The sequence below is a fragment of the Geotrypetes seraphini genome, chromosome 2, assembly GCF_902459505.1.
Source record: "Geotrypetes seraphini chromosome 2, aGeoSer1.1, whole genome shotgun sequence".
Lineage (NCBI taxonomy): Eukaryota > Metazoa > Chordata > Amphibia > Gymnophiona > Dermophiidae > Geotrypetes > Geotrypetes seraphini.
The window spans coordinates 362,507,209-362,527,685 of record NC_047085.1 but is presented as its reverse complement, the minus strand read 5'-3'; the positions used below and the strand labels follow the sequence as shown (position 1 = coordinate 362,527,685).

At 44.4% G+C, this 20,477-nt stretch overlaps 1 protein-coding gene across 2 annotated transcripts in view; it reads right to left on the bottom strand.

Annotated features, from left to right (window-relative positions):
- MLH1 (mutL homolog 1) overlaps positions 1-19,866 on the bottom strand; it is a 79,551-nt gene extending 59,685 nt beyond the window's left edge. The window contains exons 1-4 of one of the 2 annotated variants that reach the window (XM_033930530.1): positions 19,797-19,866; positions 12,449-12,539; positions 11,150-11,248; positions 7,681-7,754 (exon numbers count right to left, since the gene is read on the bottom strand). In XM_033930530.1, the coding sequence (XP_033786421.1) occupies positions 7,681-7,754; positions 11,150-11,239 (164 nt within the window). In that variant the 5' untranslated portion in view covers positions 11,240-11,248; positions 12,449-12,539; positions 19,797-19,866. Of the gene's footprint in view, positions 1-7,680; positions 7,755-11,149; positions 11,249-12,448; positions 12,540-19,585; positions 19,754-19,796 lie in introns of those variants that run through there. The other variant, XM_033930529.1, reaches the window with a different exon arrangement.
- Between the last annotated feature and the right edge of the window lie 611 nt (positions 19,867-20,477).

The window sequence follows — 20,477 nt, the reverse complement described above, 5'->3', positions numbered from 1 at the left end:
GCAGAGGAGGGAAAGCATACAGGAACAGATTGGACCAGTCGAGGAGAAATGCATCCGCTGCCAGACGGTGAGGAGAGTAGAGTCTGGAGCAGAATAGGGGCAGCTGGTGATTGTGAGGAGCTGCAAAGAGGTCTATCTGAGGAGTGCCCCATTGAGCGAAGATAGACTGTAGAGTGAAAGAATGGAGTGTCCACTCGTGAGGCTGGAGAATTCTGCTGAGCTTATCCGCTAAGGAATTCTTTTCTCCCTGAATGTAGATAGCTTTCAGAAATAGATGGTGATTTATGGCCCAAGTCCAGATCTTCTGGGCTTCCTGGCACAAGAGGCGAGAGCCCGTCCCACCCTGCTTGTTGATGTAGTACATCGCAACTTGATTGTCTGTGCACAGAAGGAGAACTTGAGGAAAGAGAAGATGTTGGAAGGCCTTGAGGGCATAAAACATCGCTCTGAGTTCCAGGAAATTGATGTGATGCTTCTTTTCCTGGGCTGTCCAAAGGCCTTGAGTTTGGAATTCGTTCAAATGAGCTCCCCAGGCATAAGGGGAGGCGTCGGTGGTGATGACTAGTTGATGAGGAGGTAGATGGAGCAGAAGACCTCTGGAGAGATTTGAGGATATCAACCACCATTGTAGAGACTGACGAAGAGATGATGTGACAGATATGTGACGTGAGCAAGGATCCATCGCTTGGGACCACTGGGTAGCTAGGGTCCATTGAGGAGAAACATAGAAACATAGAAACATAGAAAGATGACGGCAGATAAGGGCCATATAGCCCATCAAGTCTGCCCACACCATTTACCCACCCTCTTAAGTCTTCTGACCCCTTAAGTATAATTGTAATTATACTGTCACTCTACTGACCCGCTCATTCAAGTCCTAGTGACCCTATTCCTTGGCATGACCCCGTAGGGATCCCACATGGGTATCCCATTTGTTCTTGAAGTCTGGGATGCTGCGTGCCTCGACCACCTGCACTGGAAGCTTGTTCCAATGCTCGATCACTCTCTCCATGAAGAAGTACTTCCTTGCGTCTCCACGAAACTTCCCTCCCCTGAGTTTGAGCGGATGTCCTCTTGTGGTCGAGGGTCCCCTGAGAAGAAAGATATCCTCTTCCACCTCGACCCGTCCCGTGATGTACTTAAATGTCTCAATCATGTCTCCCCTCTCCCTACGCTCTTCAAGAGTGTAGAGCTGCAATTTGCTCAGTCTTTCCTCGTATGGGAGACCCTTTAGCCCCGAGACCATCCTGGTGGCCATCCGCTGAACCGACTCAATTCTGAGCACATCCTTACGGTAATGTGGCCTCCAGAATTGCACACAGTACTCCAGATGAGGTCTCACCATGGCTCTGTACAATGGCATCATGACTTCAGGTTTCCTGTTGACGAAGCTTCTCTTGATACAACCTATCATCTGCCGTGCTTTAGATGAAGCCTTCTCCACTTGAGTGGCTGCTTTCATGTCAGCACTGATGATTACTCCTAAGTCTCGTTCTGCCGTAGTCCTGGTTAAAGTTTCTCCATTCAGGGTGTAAGTTCTGCAAGGATTTCCGTTACCGAGATGCATGACCTTACATTTCTTGGCGTTAAAGCCCAGCTGCCACGTCAAGGACCAACTTTCTAAAGTACGCAGGTCTTGCTCCATAGCATCTTGTAGATTATGGCCGTTTACTATATTGCATAGTTTGGCGTCATCAGCGAATAAGGTTACTTTGCCTTGAAGCCCTTGAGTCAGATCCCCAATGAATATGTTGAAGAGGAGTGGGCCCAGGACCGAACCCTGTGGCACTCCGCTAGGTGCGCAGGTGAAGACGTGCGAAGGGTGTGACATGAATTGTGGAGGCCATATGACCCAAGAGTATCATCATTTGCTTGGCAGAGATGGAAAGTTGTAGAAGCACCTGCTGACACAGATATTGAAGCGTTTGAAGACAGTTGGATGGCAGGAACGCTCTCATGAGGACTGTGTCCAAGACAGCTCCGATGAATTGAAGTCTCTGAGTGGGGATGAGATGAGATTTGGGTAGATTGATCTCGAACCCCAAAAGTTGAAGAAACCTGATGATTTGGTTGGTGGCCAGGAGAACAGTCTGAGATGAATTGGCCTTTATCAACCAGTCGTCCAGGTAAGGAAAGACCTGAAGGTGGTGAGATCGTAGAAAGGCAGCCACCACAATCAGACATTTGGTGAACACTCTTGGAGAAGAGGCAAGACCGAAGGGCAGCACCTTGTATTGGTAATGACAACGATTGATCATGAAGCGTAGGTACTGTCTGGAGGCCAGATTGACCGGTATATGAGTGTATGCTTCTTTGAGATCAAGAGAACATAGCCAGTCGCCTTGATTGAGAAGAGGGTAAAGAGTGGCCAGAGAAAGCATTTTGAATTTCTCCTTGACCAAGCATTTGTTTAGATCGCGAAGATCTAGAATGGGTCTTAGATCTCCTGTCTTTTTGGGGACTAGAAAATAACGGGAGTAGAATCCCTGACCTCTCTGATCTAGAGGAACTTCCTCTATAGCGTTCAGAAGGAGGAGGGATTGAACCTCTTGAAGAAGGAGGGAAGACCGAGGAGTGTTGAAAGCAGACTCTCTTGGCAGACTTTGGGCAGGAAGTGACTGAAAGTTGAGAGAGTAGCCGTGGCGGATGATGTTGAGGATCCACAGGTCCAAGGTGATAATTTCCCAACGGCTTATGAAATGTATAAGGCGTCCTCCTATGGGCTGTGGAAGATGAGTAGAAGGAGGAAGATTGGCTATGTCCAGGAGAACCAAGTCAAAAGGGTTGAGTAGGTTTTTGTGAAGGAGGAGGTTTCACCTGCTGCTGTTGCTGAGCCTGTCTAGCAGTTGGTCTTTGTTGTCTCTGACGTCTAGGCTGTTGTGTAGTCTGTGGCAGAGGACGAGCCACAAATCTTCGTTGGTAGGCCGAGTGCTGACGAAAAGGCCTGGTAGGTGGAGTTGCTTTCTTAGTTTTAAGAAGAGTGTCCCACCGAGTTTCATGAGCCGAGAGCTTTTGAGTAGTGGAATCCATGGAATCTCCAAACAGCTCATCCCCCAAACAAGGTGCGTTGGCTAGCCAATCCTGATGATTGACATCAAGTTCGGAAACTCGAAGCCAGGCTAGCCGTCGCATGGCTACTGACATAGCTGTGGCTCTGGAGGTCAGTTCAAAAGTGTCATAGATTGATCTGACCATGAACTTACGAAGCTGCAAAAGAGAGGAACAAGTTTGGTGAAAAACAGATTTCTTCCGGTCAGGGAGATATTTCTCGAAAAGAGCCAGATTCTGTATAAGCTGCTTTAGATAGAATGAGAAATGGAATGTGTAATTTCCTGACCGGTTGGCCAACATCGCATTCTGATACAGCCTTTTTCCAAACTTGTCCATGGATTTACCCTCTCTGCCAGGAGGGACTGAGGCGTATACACTAGCCCCCTTAGATTTTTTGAGTGTGGACTCAACTAAAAGGGACTCATGAGGTAGTTGGGGCTTGTCAAACCCAGGAATAGGAATGACCTTATACAAAGAGTCCAATTTGCGGGGAGCTCCAGGTACAGTTAAAGGGGATTCTAAATTTTTATAAAAGGTCTCTCTCAAAATATCATGGAGAGGTAACTTAAGATATTCCTTTGGAGGCTGGTCAAAATCCAATGCATCTAGAAAAGCTTTGGATTTCTTTGACTCAGCCTCCAAGAGGATGGAGAGAGAATCACACATTTCCTTCAAAAAGGAAGAAAAAGAGGACACATCTGGTCTAGAGGAAGGTCCCAAAGCAGAAGGGTCCTCGTCACCAGAGGAGCATTCCCCTTCAGAAAGGAGAGGATCCTCTGAATCACCCCACAAATCAGGATCTCGAACTTGAAAACTCCGGTCCCGAGATTCTGGTGTGGAGGGTTCTAGGTGATGAGATTTGCGAAGCGATTTCCCTGACCTGATCGACTCGGTACCGGGAGATGTCACTGGATGAACCGGAGCCGAAGTCTGTACAGCCTGATGGTGAGCTCTCGGCTCCGGTGCAAGAACCGGCATGGAGACCGAGGAAGCAGATTGTACCGGTACCGACAAAGTGGAAGCGGATAAAATAGGGTGTTCCACTATCGGTACCGGTGGCTCAGACCGGACCGGGACCGGAAGGCTCGGTGCCAAGAGTGAAGGAAGAAGGTGTTGCAACTGTTCTTTAAGCTGCACTTGCAGAACAGCAGCTATACGTTCTTCAAGTGAGGGCACTGGTACCGCCTTTTTCTTCTGCGGTACCTGCAGTGCTGCTCTACGCCCCGAGGATGAGGAACCCGATGTCGAGGGGCTCACCTCTATTGGGGCGGAGCGCTTCCGTGGGCGCCTCGAGGTCGGCAGGATTGGGCTCGCTGCCACCGAGACCGGAGGACGCTCCAACGGGGAAGGCTTCTTAGCCGGCTTACCTGAAGGAGTCAACGCCGACGCGGTATCGCGTGGCGTCGATGAGGTGGGTGCCGACTGCGCCGGAGCCGATGTCGGTGCCAGTGTCGTAGAGTCAGACATTTCGGCACCAAAAAGCAATCTCTGTTGTATTTGACGATTTTTCAGAGTTCGCTTCTTTAAAGTCGCACAAGCGGGTGCAGGTAGACACTCGATGGTCGGGACCAAGACACTGTAGACACCAATTATGTGGGTCGGTGAGTGAAATTTGTCGTGCACACCGCTGGCACTTCTTGAACCCGGGTTGAGGGGGCATGAATGTAAAAACGGCTTCAGCCAAATCGAAGGCCGAGGCCTCGATGGTGGCAAAGGGCCCCGCCGGGGCGAATTCGAAAAAAGAAGAAAAAAAAAAAAAACAAATTTTTTTTTTTTTTTTTTTTTAAGAAAAGAAAATAAAGAAAAAAGGAAGGAAACAATATTTCCTTCACGAGCGGGAAGAATCAAAAAGATTTTCTCACAACGGCCGTTGAGAGAAACGCGTCTTCTTAGCTCCGCGGAAACTAAGAAACTAACTGGGGACCGCGCGCCTCTGTCGGGCGGGAAGGCACTCGCGCGTGCGCGGTGCGGCCTACCAGAACTTTCCAAGTTCTTAGAGTGCAATCACTCTAAAATTGTCCGTACCGAGGCTCCGTCGGTGCCGTCACCCATCAGTCAAGAATATGCTGCCTGCTTGTCCTGGGATAATGGCTCATACTATCCTTTCATGAACTTTATATTAAGGAAAAGAGAGCCCTCTGAGGATCCTATGCACTTTAGAAAAATATTTATTGTTTACAAGATTGAATTATGAATGTTTATATCTTGATATGCCGGGAAGATTTGATGATCTATGAACAACAATACAAAAACATCTATATCCCACCCTCCCCAAAATAAAAATGCAAAGAAAATAGAGATCCCCCTCTATAAAAATTACCCAGAAAAGCATTCAAATAAGCATATAAAGGAAAAATGGTACAACTGCATAGAATACCTTAAGAAGATAAAGAGGCAGATTCTCGCCATTGTAAATAAATGTCCCATATCTTATGAAAGGATTGTATGGTGTCTTTATTTCTTTATCAATAAGCTCTATAAGTGTTCGTATGCTTCTGCTATTGGAAGGAGAAGCTTACCCTGAAGATGACAAAGTATTTTAAAGCTCTTAGAGGGTAAGGAGAGGCCTAATGGTAGAGCTGCTGCTTCAGAACCCTTAGGTTGTGGGATGAATCCCAGCACTGCTCCTTGTGATCCTGGGCAAGTCAATTAATCCTCCATTGCCTTGCGTACAAAATAAGTACCTGTATATACAGGCAGTCCCCGGGTTAAGAATGTCTGACTTCCTGTCCCAATGCAACCCTCCTCCTCCCTTCCGTGTCCCAACGCACCCCTCATTGTCCTTCCCTCCCTCTGTTCTGTGTCCCAAATTTGTGCCCTCTTGAAGGTGTTAACCTCTGGAAGGCTCCCTCCTCCCAGTTAATAATAATAATAATAATAACAGTTTATATACCGCAATACCGTTAAGTTCTATGCAGTTTACAATAGATTAAGCGAGGTACAAATTGATTGAATTTAAGAGGGGGGAAGAGGAGAGTTAATAGGACCGGAAATGCGTTGTTGAGGAGAAAGAGATTAATAGGACAGAGGAATCACTATGAAGGAGAAAGAAGATGAGTAGATCAGTTGTCTAGATACTTTAGGAACAGTTAAGTTTTTAGACGTTTTCTGAATTCCTCATAAGTAGTGGGCGAAAGCAGTTGATCTAGGTCTTTACCCCACAATGCTGCTTGATGTGAAAGAAGGTGTTCATGGTGATTTTTCAGTTTACAACCTCTAACTGGGGGGGTAAACAAAGTAGGAATGAGAGCTTCTCTTGTGTCTGTTGGCAGAGAAGGAGAAAAGGTCAATTATGTATTTAGGGGCAAGTCCATTTAGCGCTTTAAAGCAGAAGCAGGGGAATTTAAACTTTATGCGTGCTTCCATCGGTAGCCAATGTAACTGCCGGTAGTAGGGTGATCCATGATCGAATTTCTGTAGTCCAAAGATTAATCTGACCGCTGCATTTTGCATTAGTTGTACACGTCGCATATTTTTTTGGGAAATAGCACAGGCGTTCAGGGATGGTGGCACAGGCCTTCAGGGGGGACAGGCAGACCTTCAGGGGTGGGATGCAGGCCTTCAAAGGGAGTGCAGGCCTTCAAAGGGGGGCACAGGCCTTCAAGGGTGGTGACACAGGCCTGCAGGGGGGACAGGCAGGCCTTCAGGACTGGGATGCAGGGCTTTGGGGTGGGATGCAGGGCTTCAGGGGAGGGGGGCCCTGGTATAGAAGTACAAGGAGGGAGGGAATGGGGGTTCAAAGAGACGCGCATATGCCGGATTTTGGGTGGGGAAGAAATAATGGGTATAAAAAGAGACGAGAGGGAGAGAGATGGTGGACAATGGGATTTAGGGAGGGAAAGAACAGAAAGGGAGAGAAGTTGGACACAAAGGATGGTGTGGAGGGGGGGGGGACAGAGATACTGGATAGGAGGGTAGTTGAGAAAAGGTGAATCTGTGGATGGAGACGAAAAAAAGGAAAAATGCCAGACCTCCGGGGGAGGGAAGGGAAATGGAAGGGGAGAACAGAGATAGAAGATGGACGGTTAGCACGGAGAAAGAAGAAAGGAGACTCTGGCAAGCAAGTTATCAGAAGGCAACTAGAGCCTGGGACCAACAAGATTTGAATAATGACCAGACAACAAAAGGTAGAAAAAATAATTTTATTTTCTGTTTTGTGATTATAATATGTCAGATTTGAAATGTATATCCTGCCAGAGCTGGTGTTAGACCGCAAATGTGAGCTAGGATTTCACAGAGAGAGGAAAAGTCTTTTTTGTTTGTTTATTTTGTTTACACCACAGCGCCAGTGTGGGTAGGAGAGGGCAAATGGGGTGAAGAGGCTATAAAATAAACCCACCAGGATGTTTGAAAAAGATACCCAATTGGGCAGGAAAATCAAATCGAAAAATTGATTCAATAGGCTGAATCGAATCGAAATTTATTTTCCTGAATTGGGCAGCAATACTACTTATATAAGATCTACCTGTTTCTTTCCCATCTGTTTATACATTTTTAAAGACCTACTACCAAAAAAACCACAACTATAAAAATCTTCCAAACAAAAATGTTTACAACCATTCTAATTCTATGGAAATTTTTACACAATTTTCTAGTGTCATACTGAATTAGAATCATAGCACACCATACCTGTAAGCACACTTCCCATCAGCTGTTTTAGTAGTTATAGTTACATGAGCCACATGACTTATGCTCGCCAATGCCTAGAGGGGGGGGAAAAAGTTATACTTGTTTCAGGAAACCTTGTTGAACAAATAAGTAAATAACGATCTATGCAATATACTAAATTTCAGTTTTGAGTTCAAACTTCTTTACTGAGACACTGATCAGTCAGAATTATAAAAAGTTAACGCATATGCATCCAGTTTGTCCTACTTAGAGAGGGGTACTCAAAAGCACAAATAATCTCCATATAATTATCCTATAGGTGGGATATTTCTATAGGTTGAGAATTCTAGGGATTTTATTCCTAACTGTGAGCGATAAAAAAAATGTCCGGGTCAATATTCAAAGTGTTTTAACCAACCAGAAACAGTTCCTGGTCAGTTAAATCACCTGTTCAGGGCAAACCATTAAGTTTCAGTGGCATTAACTGGTTAGTGCCATTGAAAATAACTAGTTAGCACTGAATTGAAAACTGACTATTTTGGAAGCATTCCAGGGGCAGGGTGGGCACTTGACCAGTTAAGTGCAGATATTCAGAACTTAACCAGCCAGGGTAACCACATAAATAGGACCGCTAAGAAATCAGTCCTATCTTTATGTGGTGTCCCATAATTGAATATTGCACTTAACCAGCTATGCATTACACAAACTCAAAAATTTGATGCCAGTGCACATACATGAACCAGCACTGAATTTCTGTTTACCACCAGCAAAACACGAATTGCTGCCAGCTGAATATTGGGACCCACCAAATCTTACACATCCAAGATCTATCACCATCAGTCTTGATTTTAGACTTCTTATATGGGTCCATCAAAAAATAGAAATTTGGTTGTTTGGAATTTGAAGGCCCTTTGTGCTTCTTTTCATGCCTCTTGCTGGTCTGTACTTTCTCTCTTTTTTGATTGAAAGATGTATGCAGTGTCATGTACTGAATTTTATTTCAGGTCAGAAGATCTAGAGGACATTCCAATTTTTCCATCTCCATGTTTTTCCAACCCCAATATAGCAGTCCTACTTTAAAGTATTTATAAAAATTTGAACCTGCCTTCAGAAAAGATCCTAGTTTAACTATAAGCTTTCCCAATATCAACTCTTCATCTCTGTTAGGTAAAGGTAAAGGGAATGGGGACTTGTATTCTGCCTTTTTGTTGCTTTTTCTTAGCGTTTTCCCACCGTATCGCAGCTGCGTTTCATCAGGGACATGCTTGCACTGCTCCCCGGGTCAAATTTGAACTTTTTTTCCTGTTCCTCAGACAAACTGGGTACTAACACCCCTCTCCCAAGGGGGCTAAGCCAATGATGCACAGCACATGGAACATGGATGCTCCTCGGACTGCCATCCACCACAAATGAGGCATAAATCTGAAGTATCCTGGCCTGAGGAGTCCATTCCACCTGTTTTTAAGCAAAAAATGAGGTGTTTTGAGGCAGATAGAGGCTATTAAATTCAAATTGAGAAATCCAAGATAGTGTAGTGGCAGTGATTTTAGCGTGAAAAATGGCCCAGGGGAGCTATACAGAAAAATTTTTTAAAAATAGCGATTTGGGGATTTTAGAGGTGGTGGAACCTATCTTTAACCTCAGAACCCCCCCCCAAATTTGATTTTAAGGGACCCCCCACCCCCGATTTGGTTTGTCTGGCTGTTAGACTGTTACTTACTGTGCCATGTACTGGGAACTGCAAGAATGGAAGCTGCAAACAGCTTACAGGGAGAACCTCTGTCTCAACAAGCCTGGAATCCAGACTGCTTGTGTCTTTTGACTGTCTCTCGAGTCCAACACACTGGCCAGAGACTTCAACTCCCACTGGATCAAGCACACACAGAGGGTAGAAACGCAGTTGGACCCGATCCTGAAAAAAGTCGCCACAAAGCCACGCAACCTGCACTCAAGCCCACTACAGATGAACCTGGGAAACGGTCCACGAGCCCCCAAACTGTTAGTGCAGGCTGTCCAAGTGGGTGCACTTCAAAACAGTCTACCCTTAGAAGCAGAATTTCGACCTCAGAGTCTATACTCTACCACAGCCAGAGCTGTCCCAAAAAGGGGATCCTATACAGCAGTGGTCTCAAACTCAAATCCTTTGCAGGGCCATATTTTGGATTTACAGGTACTTTGAGGGCCTCAGAAAAAAATAGTTAATGTCTTATTAAAGATATGACAATTTTGCATGAGGTAAAACTCTTTATAGTTTAAAAATCTTTCCTTTTGGCTAAGTCTTAATAATAATATTGTAATTTATAGCTAAAGAGATTTATGATCAAGAAACTGTTTTATTTTACTTTTGTGATTATGATAAACATACTGAGGGCCTCAAAATAGTACCTGGCGGGCCATGAGTTTGAGACCACTGCTCTACAGCACCGAAAGCCTCACAAACCTAGCAAAAAAACTATATTTAAATGAAAATATACACAAGCAGAAAAGACAAACTCCTGCTGTCTTGCTTGTAGGAAGACAACTGAGGAGTTGAAGGACAGCCCAGAGGCAAGGAAGGAGGAGCAAAAAGGATGCAAATGAAGCTCCCTACAAGAGTTATCACGAGAAGAGTTTGCTAACCACAGGTTCAAGAGTGTCTGTAATACTAGAAAGACAATTTATTCATAAATTAATAATGAGTGCGACTGTTGAGCAGACTGGATGGACCATTCAGGTCTTTATCTGTCATCATTTACTATGTTACTATAAAGCAGGGGTCTCAAAGTCCCTCCTTGAGGGCCGCAATCCAGTCGGGTTTTCAGGATTTCCCCAATGAATATGCATGAGATCTATGTGCTTGCACTGCTTTCAATTCATATTCAGTGGGGAAATCCTGAAAACCCGACTGGATTGCGGCCCTCAAGGAGGGACTTTGAGATCCCTGCTATAAAGGGACTTGCTTAGCACCAGTTCTATAACAGTTTCTGGAAGCGCCTGAGCCATTACAGAATACTAGTACCTAGCCAAAAGTTAGGTGCACCAACTTATGTCATGTCAAAGGCTAGTGTATATTGATTCGACTAAGTGTACAATGCAACATGTACAATTGATAATATTCTTTGTTGCATGTGTCATTTGATGACACAACCGTACTCCACCCATGTATATGTACTCCTTATAGCTGCATGCCAAGCCACTTGCATGCACCAATTATAGAACAGCACCTAGAATTTACAGGCCTAGCTTTCAATTATTTGCACCAATCACATACACACACACTAGAATTCTGTAACATATGCACATGATTGGTGCCTAAATTTAACGACCGCTTACAGAACTGACTTTATATTGTGACCAAAAACATTTTAAGACAAGCAGCTTGTTTTCAACTGGATTCCAGACAGACATAGATATGAAAGCATTTGCTTTGGTTCTCAGAGAACTTGTGACTCAGGAATTCTGAATACAATCTGTCATCATTTCATCTCAAGAGTTTAGCTTTCCCACTAACCTCGCCTCTAAATCCATACGTCGAAATTCTGGAAAGATCTTCAAAGGTCTGAAGTTTGCTGGTTGTAAACCTTTCACAAACTATGTCCATATCTTCTTTCTGTAAATGTAAAAATCAAAACATCTCGGTTGAAAATTCTTCATGTTTCATTTTAAGCACATTTACCCCTAATTCTATCATTTTGCATGCCCAGGTTATAGAATACTCCCAGTTACGTGCATTACTTAATTGATGTTAATTAGCACATAATTTAAAAATAATTGGCTACAATCAGTGCTAAGTTGCACTAATATAAAGTTACGCACGCAACTGCACTTAGTTGATATTCTTTAACCATAGCTCACACATTCTATAGCACATAAATGAAAGGGTCTGGATATGGGAGGGACATAAGTGGGTCAGGGCCATACCCAGCACTTACACATTAAAGCCCAGATTCTATAAAGTTAAGCGCCTAGATCTAGGCACCTAACTTATTTAAAAAGCTTAATCAAAACCAATAACAAACAATTACCACTTCATAATGGGCCTAAATTAAAATTAATTGGATTGTAGGTGCCTACCACTTTCAGAAAGGCGCCTACCAGAAAGCAGGTATGGTTAGGGACAGATCTTGGGCATGTTTTACGTGTAGGGGGCAGTAGGCGCTTCACTTAGGTGCCAGTATTTAGGCCAAGAAAACCCTGGCATAAATAGGGTACGCATAAAGTTAGGATAACTACCAGTGCCTAGAAACCCATCCATCTGTGCCAATGTGGAGGGACACTGAAGAACTTAAGATTGACATGCGCTATGCACTACATTCCTCAGCACCTATGTATTAGTGTTTTTATATTTAAATCATTTTTATTAGAATCAAAATTCAGCAAACATCAGAAAACGATACAACAGGAATTTAACAGCTTATACAGACCAACCGCAAACCAACTCCAAACCCACCCCGCCAACCCCCCACCACCCAAATGTATTAGTGTTTATAGAACTGGGCCCTAAGTTTATAGATTATCATCAGTTACGCGCCTGATAACAGTTAAGTGTGAGCATTTGCACCAGACTGCGGACTTATGCTAGTATCATATAACAGAAATTAAGCATATAACCATCACTATAGAATTGGTACTTAGTGCACACACTTTAGGTGTCTAACTTTAGACAACCTTTTGAGAATTATCCCCTTAACTCAGGAAAAAGTGGTTTTGTCCTGAAAAAAAAAAATTCTAGTTTAATGAATAACAAAAGAATCTTTTCTTGCTAATCCAACAGTATTTCAGACATGGCAGGCCAGCTCCCTGTACTCACTCGGATTCCTGATCCATTGTCCTGGATCTGAATTAACTTCAAGCCACCTTCCTTTATAACCACTTGGATGCTAGTAGATTTTGCATCTAAACTGTAAGACAAAAAAAAAACCAAAAAGAAAAACCTCATTATCAGAATGCCACCAGCTCTGGTTTGTTATTTTTTTTTTTTTTTACTCTTGCTGTCTTTTTAAAGTGGCCGTGTTTAGCTGAACCTGTGGTTTGGCAGCAATGATACAGTAGTTTCTGGAAAAATAATGAAAGGTATGCAGGTCATTAGGCTTTTATTATTCAACTGCTGGGGTAATGCCACAGCCTTGAGGAATACACATAGCCTTTGACAGACTGGTGTCTTGTAACTTAACTGTAAATCTCAGTTCGGTAACCTGTTTTTTTTCATGCTGGATGATTTGGAGACACACCAGTTCAGTTTTGGAACACAATGATTGCATCAGAACCAACAGGGAAGTCTGCACTAAAACAACAGACTTTCACAAAACCTCCATGTTGAAAACAAAAGGGCATTTCAATAGCCTCCCTTAAGTCAGCCAAAGCCATTTCAGGCAACTCCAGAAGTAATCAGAAAACTATGTTAACATCCAATCCAAAACTCCAGCATCAAATAAGAATATCTTCTCATTACTTACTCCATCTCCAAATCCTCTTGTAAGACCTACGGGGTGGGGGAATAGGATAAGGAAAAATTACCTTACCTGTTAATTTTCTTTCCTTTAGACACAGCAGATGAATCCAGAGACTGGTGGGATAGCACACATCTACCAGCAGGTGGAGATAGAGAACTGACTTGCAGGTGTATATCTTGGATGGAACCCCTCCTGGACAGTTAGTATCGCTCTTTGCCCAAGCATCAGGAACAATGTAGCTGCATATAAAAACTTCTATCCCATACGCAAAAAGAACACCCAAAACAGAGCCCTCCCGCAAGCGAAGCCACAACCGAAATCCAGACAGGGTGGGGCTCTGGATACATCTGCTGCGTCTAAAGGAAAGAAAATTAACAGGTAAGGACATAATTTTTCCTTCCTTAGCGCCAGCAGCAGATGAATCCAGAGACTGGTGGGATGTAGCAAAGCAAACCTCAAACTGGGTGGGACAAACATGCCACCTCTGCAATGACTGAAGCCCCAAAGGACGCATCTGTGCCCTCCGCCACATCCAAGCGGTAATGCTTAGAAAACATATTCAAGGATGACTAAGTGGCCACCCTACAAATCTCTTCCAGGGAAAATCCCCTAGACTCGGTCCAAGATGTAGCCATCACTCTGGTCGAGTGAACTTGGAGAGCCTCCGGCAAATGCTTGCCCGCCAACAAATAGGCAGAAGCAATAGCCTCCCTGACCCAACAAGCCAAGACTTTAGAAGCCACCAAACCCTTCCTATGATCCGAAAAAAGCACAAAGTGGTGATCTGAATGTCGAAAATCATTAGTAACCTGAAGATAGTGCAAGAGTACCCTATGCATATCCAGCAAATGCAAAGAATGAAACCGCGACCCCCCCAATCCTCTTCCCTGAACGAAAGGAGGAAGAGGGACTGATTGACATGAAAAGGACGAAACCACCTTAGGAAGAAACAAAGGAAGAAACCGTCCGAATTGATACCCCAGATTCTGAGACAACACATGCAACTCCAACACCCGCCTAGCCAATACAAGAGCTACCAGAAAAATTACCTTCAAGGTCACATCCTTGAGTGTCATGTTACTCAAAGGTTCGAAAGGAACCCCTAGCAAACCCCAAGAACAACCTTTAATCTCCAATTTGGACATGGCCTCTGCAAAGGCGGCCGAATGCGGTTCACCCCCTTAAGGAATCGAACCACATCCAGCTAAGACCCTAAAGAAGAATTTGACACCTTACCTCTGTAACAGGCGATAGCCGCCACTTGATCCTGAAGGGAACTGTAGACTAACCCTTTGGACACTCCATCTTGAAAGAAGGAAACAATGTGCGACAAGGAAGCCTGAAAGGGAGAAATCCCTAACTGACTGCACTAAGAATCAAACACTTACCAGACCCTAGCATACACTGTAGAGGCAGACCTCTTCTTTGCATGCAGCAGGATAGCAATAACCTGCTCAGAATATCCCTTGAGTACCTGAATAAACTCTCCAGGGAGAGCAGTATAGAAAATTGAATAAATAAATAAAAATCCCTTATGCCTCAGTTGCAACCATTCAATAGCCAGGCCATAAGACCAAAGAGGGAGGGATTTTCCATCTGTACCGGTCCTTGCGTGAGTAAGTCCGGTGTGACTGGAAACCGAAGAGAAGCGCCCTGCAACAACCTCATCAGATCTGCATACCACGGACAGCGCAGCCAATCCGGAGCTACCAAGATCACTGAGCCTGTAAAACGTCAGCGGCCACATTATGAGCAGCACAGGTGCAGCTGGGGTTTGATCCCACAACCCTGGGAAAGAAGAAGACCTCCGAACCAAATAACTCCTTTTCTTCACGGGTGGGGAGAGTGAGGAAGAGATCTGGGAGAGCCCAGGTGTTGCCCCCAAAGTTGGCTCCATCTGGCCAACACCACAAAGCTCTACTGAGGCTGAAGCAATAGGAACGTATAGCCTTTCAATACCAGGAACGTATAGCCTTTCAATACCAGGAGCTGAAGCAAGGAGCTAGAAGGATAGCAGCCATCCAACCTGATGGAGATAGAGCATACTAACTGGCCAGGAGGGGTTCCATCCAAGATATACACCTGCAAGTCAGTTCTCTATTTCCACCTGCTGGTAGATGTGTGCTATCTCACCAGTTCTGGAACCATCTGCTGCTGGCGCTAAGGAAACATTTATCCTCCAAAGTCAAGCTTGATGTCTCCTCCTTCCTCCACAATTACAGTAATAGGAGCTTTACACATTACCTATGTGGGAGCCATTTGCTACTTCTTCTGCCAGTACCTACAGAAGAACTCGCTCTTCAAGGGATAGCATCATAGCCTCTGAGAAGGGTAACAAGACTCTCCATCAAGGCTACTACTCCATGTGAAAATGAGTCCAAAAGCAATTTCACAATGAAAAGAATCCATTGGACTTGAAGAGAAGGACTAGAGATAAAATTCACCTGGAAACAGGAAACACCTCCCTCCCCTACAAGATCTTCCCCTTAAATACTTCACCATGCCAAGGTGACCTACTTCAGAGCAAAGACCACCATCTTGGGTATGTGCTCTGGTTTTGTTAAGGTAGTGAGAATAAAGCATGCTTCTATCTATTTCTCACACACTAACAGTCTGACCCAGGCAGCTGAAACTGTTATGATGGAGCTTGGGTAGACATTCAGGTGCCCTTTTACTAAAGTTTAGCGTGCACTAAGACATTGGTACATCTTAAACATTTTAAGTCCTATTTTATACCTATGGACCATGTGGCATTTAGCACATGCTAAAAGCTTCACTACAAGGATCCCTAAGTGTTAGATTAGTATACAATAGGAGACTGAAGCCCTGATGCTCAAAGCTCTGACAACATGGTAATAAATACCGTGTTGGAAGCGATTTTTTTTTAATCGGGTGATGCTCAGCACAATAGCATGAAAATTATATGAATGCTATTTGTGTGGAGCAGCCCAAGTAAAAGGGAGAGGAACTGTGCCTGGCGCCTGCTCAGAAGAATAAGCAGTTGGCACAGCTTCTCCTCCTGCCTGCAGCCACCATTCTCCCCACTCTGCCCAGCAGTAGTCAGAAGGGGAGGCCCTGATAATCTGATCATAACTATGGAGCCAGCAGTGGAAGCCACGAATAAGCTGAGCTAGCAGCCGCCGTTCTTCCCTCTGCCAGCTCTCAGTTGATCATGGCTCCGAAGCCACCATCAGCTGGGCAGAGAGAGAGAGAGAGAGAGAACAGAGGCTACAAGCGTTTCTTTTTCTTTTGGGGAGGGCACAGCTGTAATGTGTGTGTTATGTGCTTGCATGTATCACAAGGAGAGCTCATTAGAATATTAATGAGTTCCTTGGAATGCATTTGCATAGGGTTCTCGGTGGCTGCTACAAGAAATCAATAGCAGCCCTGGAGATCCCTTTGTGCATCAATAGCTGAGCTTCTACGTCAGGAAGACTGCTTTAATAAGTCTTTACCAGCAAGGAAAGCTTTTGAGCATCAGAGCCTGAGAACATACTACTGGCTGCTTAGGTTCTACACAGGGATCTTATACTATTTAAGATACAGGCCCGGATGCTCAAAAGCTTTCCTTGAAAGTAAGATTCATTAAAACCAGTCTTACTTGCAAGAAAGATTCTGCTTCCTATGCTCAAAATAATTCTTAGTGGCTTTTACTGATCCTGGTAGCAACCACTGAGAACTCTAAGTAAAGCATTACAAGGAGCTCATTTAGTATTTAAATGAGCATTCCTTGTAATGCTCAAAAGGGAAGAGAAGGGAATGCCCACCTCTTAACAGAGAATTTTTTGCAGCAAGTCTGGAGTAGAGAATGATACAGTGCCTGTTTTCCACGGTTAACCCACAGGAACAGGTAAAATCTGATATGTTGACCACAGGTGCGGGAACAAAGCTTTTTACCGCTCCTGTAGAGCAGTAAAAGGCTTTGATCACATGGGGAACCTTCTCATGATCACAACTCCCTACCATCCCTACCCCCCTTAGGATTCCTACCATCCCTCCCCTCCCCTAGCAACTCCCCCCCTTGCTCACTGGTCCGGATGCTCCAGCCAGCTTCCCTCCATCATTGCTGATGGCATTTACCTTGTAGAAGAGCAACCTAATCCCTGAACAGGCCACTCCAATCAGCTGAGCGGTACCAGGAGAACAGAGCTGGCTCAGTTGATCAAGGCTTCCCCTTCCAGTTCAGCTGATTGCAGCTCCAGAACCACGATCAGTTGAACCAGCAGGGGAAGCCAAGGGAAGTAAGAAGGGATGGGGGATGAGCTGTGCCTACTATTTTGCTCTTTTGAGCAAGCCCCAGGCACAGTTCTTTCCTTCTTTTACTGGGCTACTTGGCACAATTAGCATGCATATGATTTGCATCCTATTGTGTTGAGCATAAACCGGCAAAAGAAAATCATTCCCAACCTGGCTTTTGTTGCCAGATTGCCCGGAGCTTTGTGCATCTTCCTCTTAAGTGTTTTCAGTCTCCACCTGCTGGTAGGCGTATATAAGCCTAGTCACTAACTGGACTGGTCTGGACAGGCCGACAAGCTAAGCTTCAATAAAAGGTTCCCTAAGTGTTAGATTAGTATACAATAGGATAGTTGGTACAAGGGATTCTGAACTGAAACCTCTGAACTAGGCCTTTTGAAGAAATATTAAGTGAACTGAAAGAAATGTTCCAGCCATCTCTGCAAGAAAGCAACTTAATTTATGTGCCAGGAGAAGGTACATAAGTTGTACTCTGCACATCCATGCACTGGCCATGCACAACAGATGCAGAGACTACGATAAAGTCAGACCGTTCTGTCTCCAAGGTCTGTACCAATCACAAAGCGCAAGCACAGAACTGCATATATTTGCCTATCACTGGCTGCAGACAGGTGAAAAGGCATGGACGCAAACCCTGCACCACAAGGGGTTTTCAGGACACCAGTCAATGGAAGAAGGAGATATTCAACCTCCAGCAAAGAGACCAGAAGGATGTGCCATGGAGGGAAGGGCCCCAACACAAGAGGCGGAGCAAAAAGGATCTTGCTCTGAGCCATGGTGAGAGGCTTCCATTCAGTGAGGGGAGGCAAAGGGCTTTCTTTACTGGGAATACATACGTATACACATTCAGGACAAGTCTATAAATGTGCACCTAGAAGTATACAGGAACACAAAAAAAGCACAAAGGCCCTTTAAGTTCCGAGTAATCCTGCTTTAATGATGTACCCGACACATCTCCACCTATGTCAGGGGTCAGAAGGTCTTGTAATTCAGTATAAAATATCAAAATATTCAATGAACAAAATTTTTGCTCAAACTTGTGAAAAAGAAACACTCAGACTAACTTAATCTAGTGCCACAAAGAGCTGAGCTGCACACATAGGTTCTGCTTTCCAATTCAATAATCATCAGTGACACGCATATACTATATACACTGAGTGCTATTCTATAAGGAGGTGTCTAAGTGCTAGATAGCGATAACTGCAGAACATAAACAGGTCATGGGTATGTCACCAAACATGCAAAACTTAAAGAATATTATTAGTTATGCATGTTGATTGGTGCACCTGCCTTCCAGAATTTATGGATGATTTTACACTTCCACCGTATATGTTCAAATGGTCCCCAATCTCTGCAGTTTCTGCAATATTTACCTTAGGTGTGTCATGTGTTGCAGGGTGGGGTTCCAGTATGCATCTGCCAACAGTTTGTGACCAAGGACCTGTGTATATATACATGGATTTTCTGCCAACCCTCTTCTTCCTTTGGGATACCCAGGCATCATTTCCAAGTCTTAACATGCCCCATGGGCTCAGTGTCATACATATCTACTGTGGCAGCATATACAGTAACTTGAAAAGTATTTTTGTCATTCTAGGCAGGGTGTTTGAAAATAATGTGTTTCAAGTCAGTATCAATCCCCCTTTCCCTTTATGAGTTCTATGCAGATTTGGCTTATCTTTACTTACAAACCTATAAAGAACTTTAAAATATTGAAATAACAGAACCTTCAGACACCAGGTCTTGCAGGTAATCTCAGTTCAAAAAGGTACTGTGTTGCACAAGTACTATACCCAAGCTACTTAACTGGTCCACAGCTTTCTATATCAGCCCCAAAGTATAAATAAGAGGTTTATCCACATGCTGTGTGGAAAGCTTTGGATACAAGTTAGCCCACGGCACATTCAAATCAATGGTAATGAAGCTATTAGCTACTCTGTGTAGACGCAGAGACGTGCACAGAAGAACCAAAGGTTGAACACAGGATTCTCTAACACTGGGGCTTTAATGCAAACCAGAGGAATAAAGGCTTGTTCTTCTGCAGTCTGCACTAATAAAAATTGTTTCTTGTCTTTTATTGCAAGCTTACAAAAGCTGTTCTTTATTTCTGCACATGTATTGACATTTGGACGTGCATGCCTGGATTGCTACGACTTGGAGGACCTGAGAGGAAGATGCCTTGGGTGCTGGGCACAAACACACAAGTCAGGCAGAGAGAGCGGGGGAACAGGATTGATTACCAGTTTTCTATCATCTCCTTGATAGCATTGGCGGGTCGCTGGATAATCTCCCCGGCCGCGATCCGGTTCACCACCGCCTCGTCCAGCCGCCGGATCACCCCGGCTGCCAACAGCGTCATTGCCTACCAAAGAAGGTACAAAAAGAAGCGCGCGCCACCCGCACACATGCGCACAACCCCGGCAGTGAAAAACCCTCAACCAATCACCCTACCTGCTCTAAACTCTTCCGCCGCGCCGGCTCTTTTAGCGATTGGACAGCTTGAAACATCAATTATCTGAAAATTTGCTTAGGCATTGGAGAAGCAACACATTGTTTACGGGTTCCCCCATTCCCCGCCCCTCATTCTTCGACCGATTGTTATTAATTTTGGCTTTCCTTATTGGTTGGTTTGTGGACTGCTTTGATGAGAGGCTTACAGCTTCCTTAGCTACGTCACGGGGTTACCTCCTCGAACAGAAAGCGCGGTGTTTATTGGCTCAGAAGAAAAGGCTTGAAGTAAAAGTTCTTTTGAGAAGGTTTTGGGAGGAGGCGTTCTGGTTTATTTGCTCGTCCTTTTCGCTTTGGTTTGCCTGAGCGGGATGGAAAATTAAGGCAAACCAAGGCGGATGCGGAATCCAAGTTTTTTGAAAGATATACAGTACATTTGGTTTGTTCTGCATTAACTTTAAATGTACATTGGCAACACTTGAAAAATTATAGCAGGACTAGAAAAGGTTCAAAGAAGATCCACCAAAATGATAAAGGGGTTGGAACTCCTCTCATATGAGGAAAGGCTAAAGAGGTTAGGGCTTGTTAGTTTGAAAAAGAAATGGCTGAGGCGGAGGGGTGGAGGGGATATGATTAAGGTCTACAAAATCCCGAGCAGTGTAATAAAAGTGAATCGATTTTGTA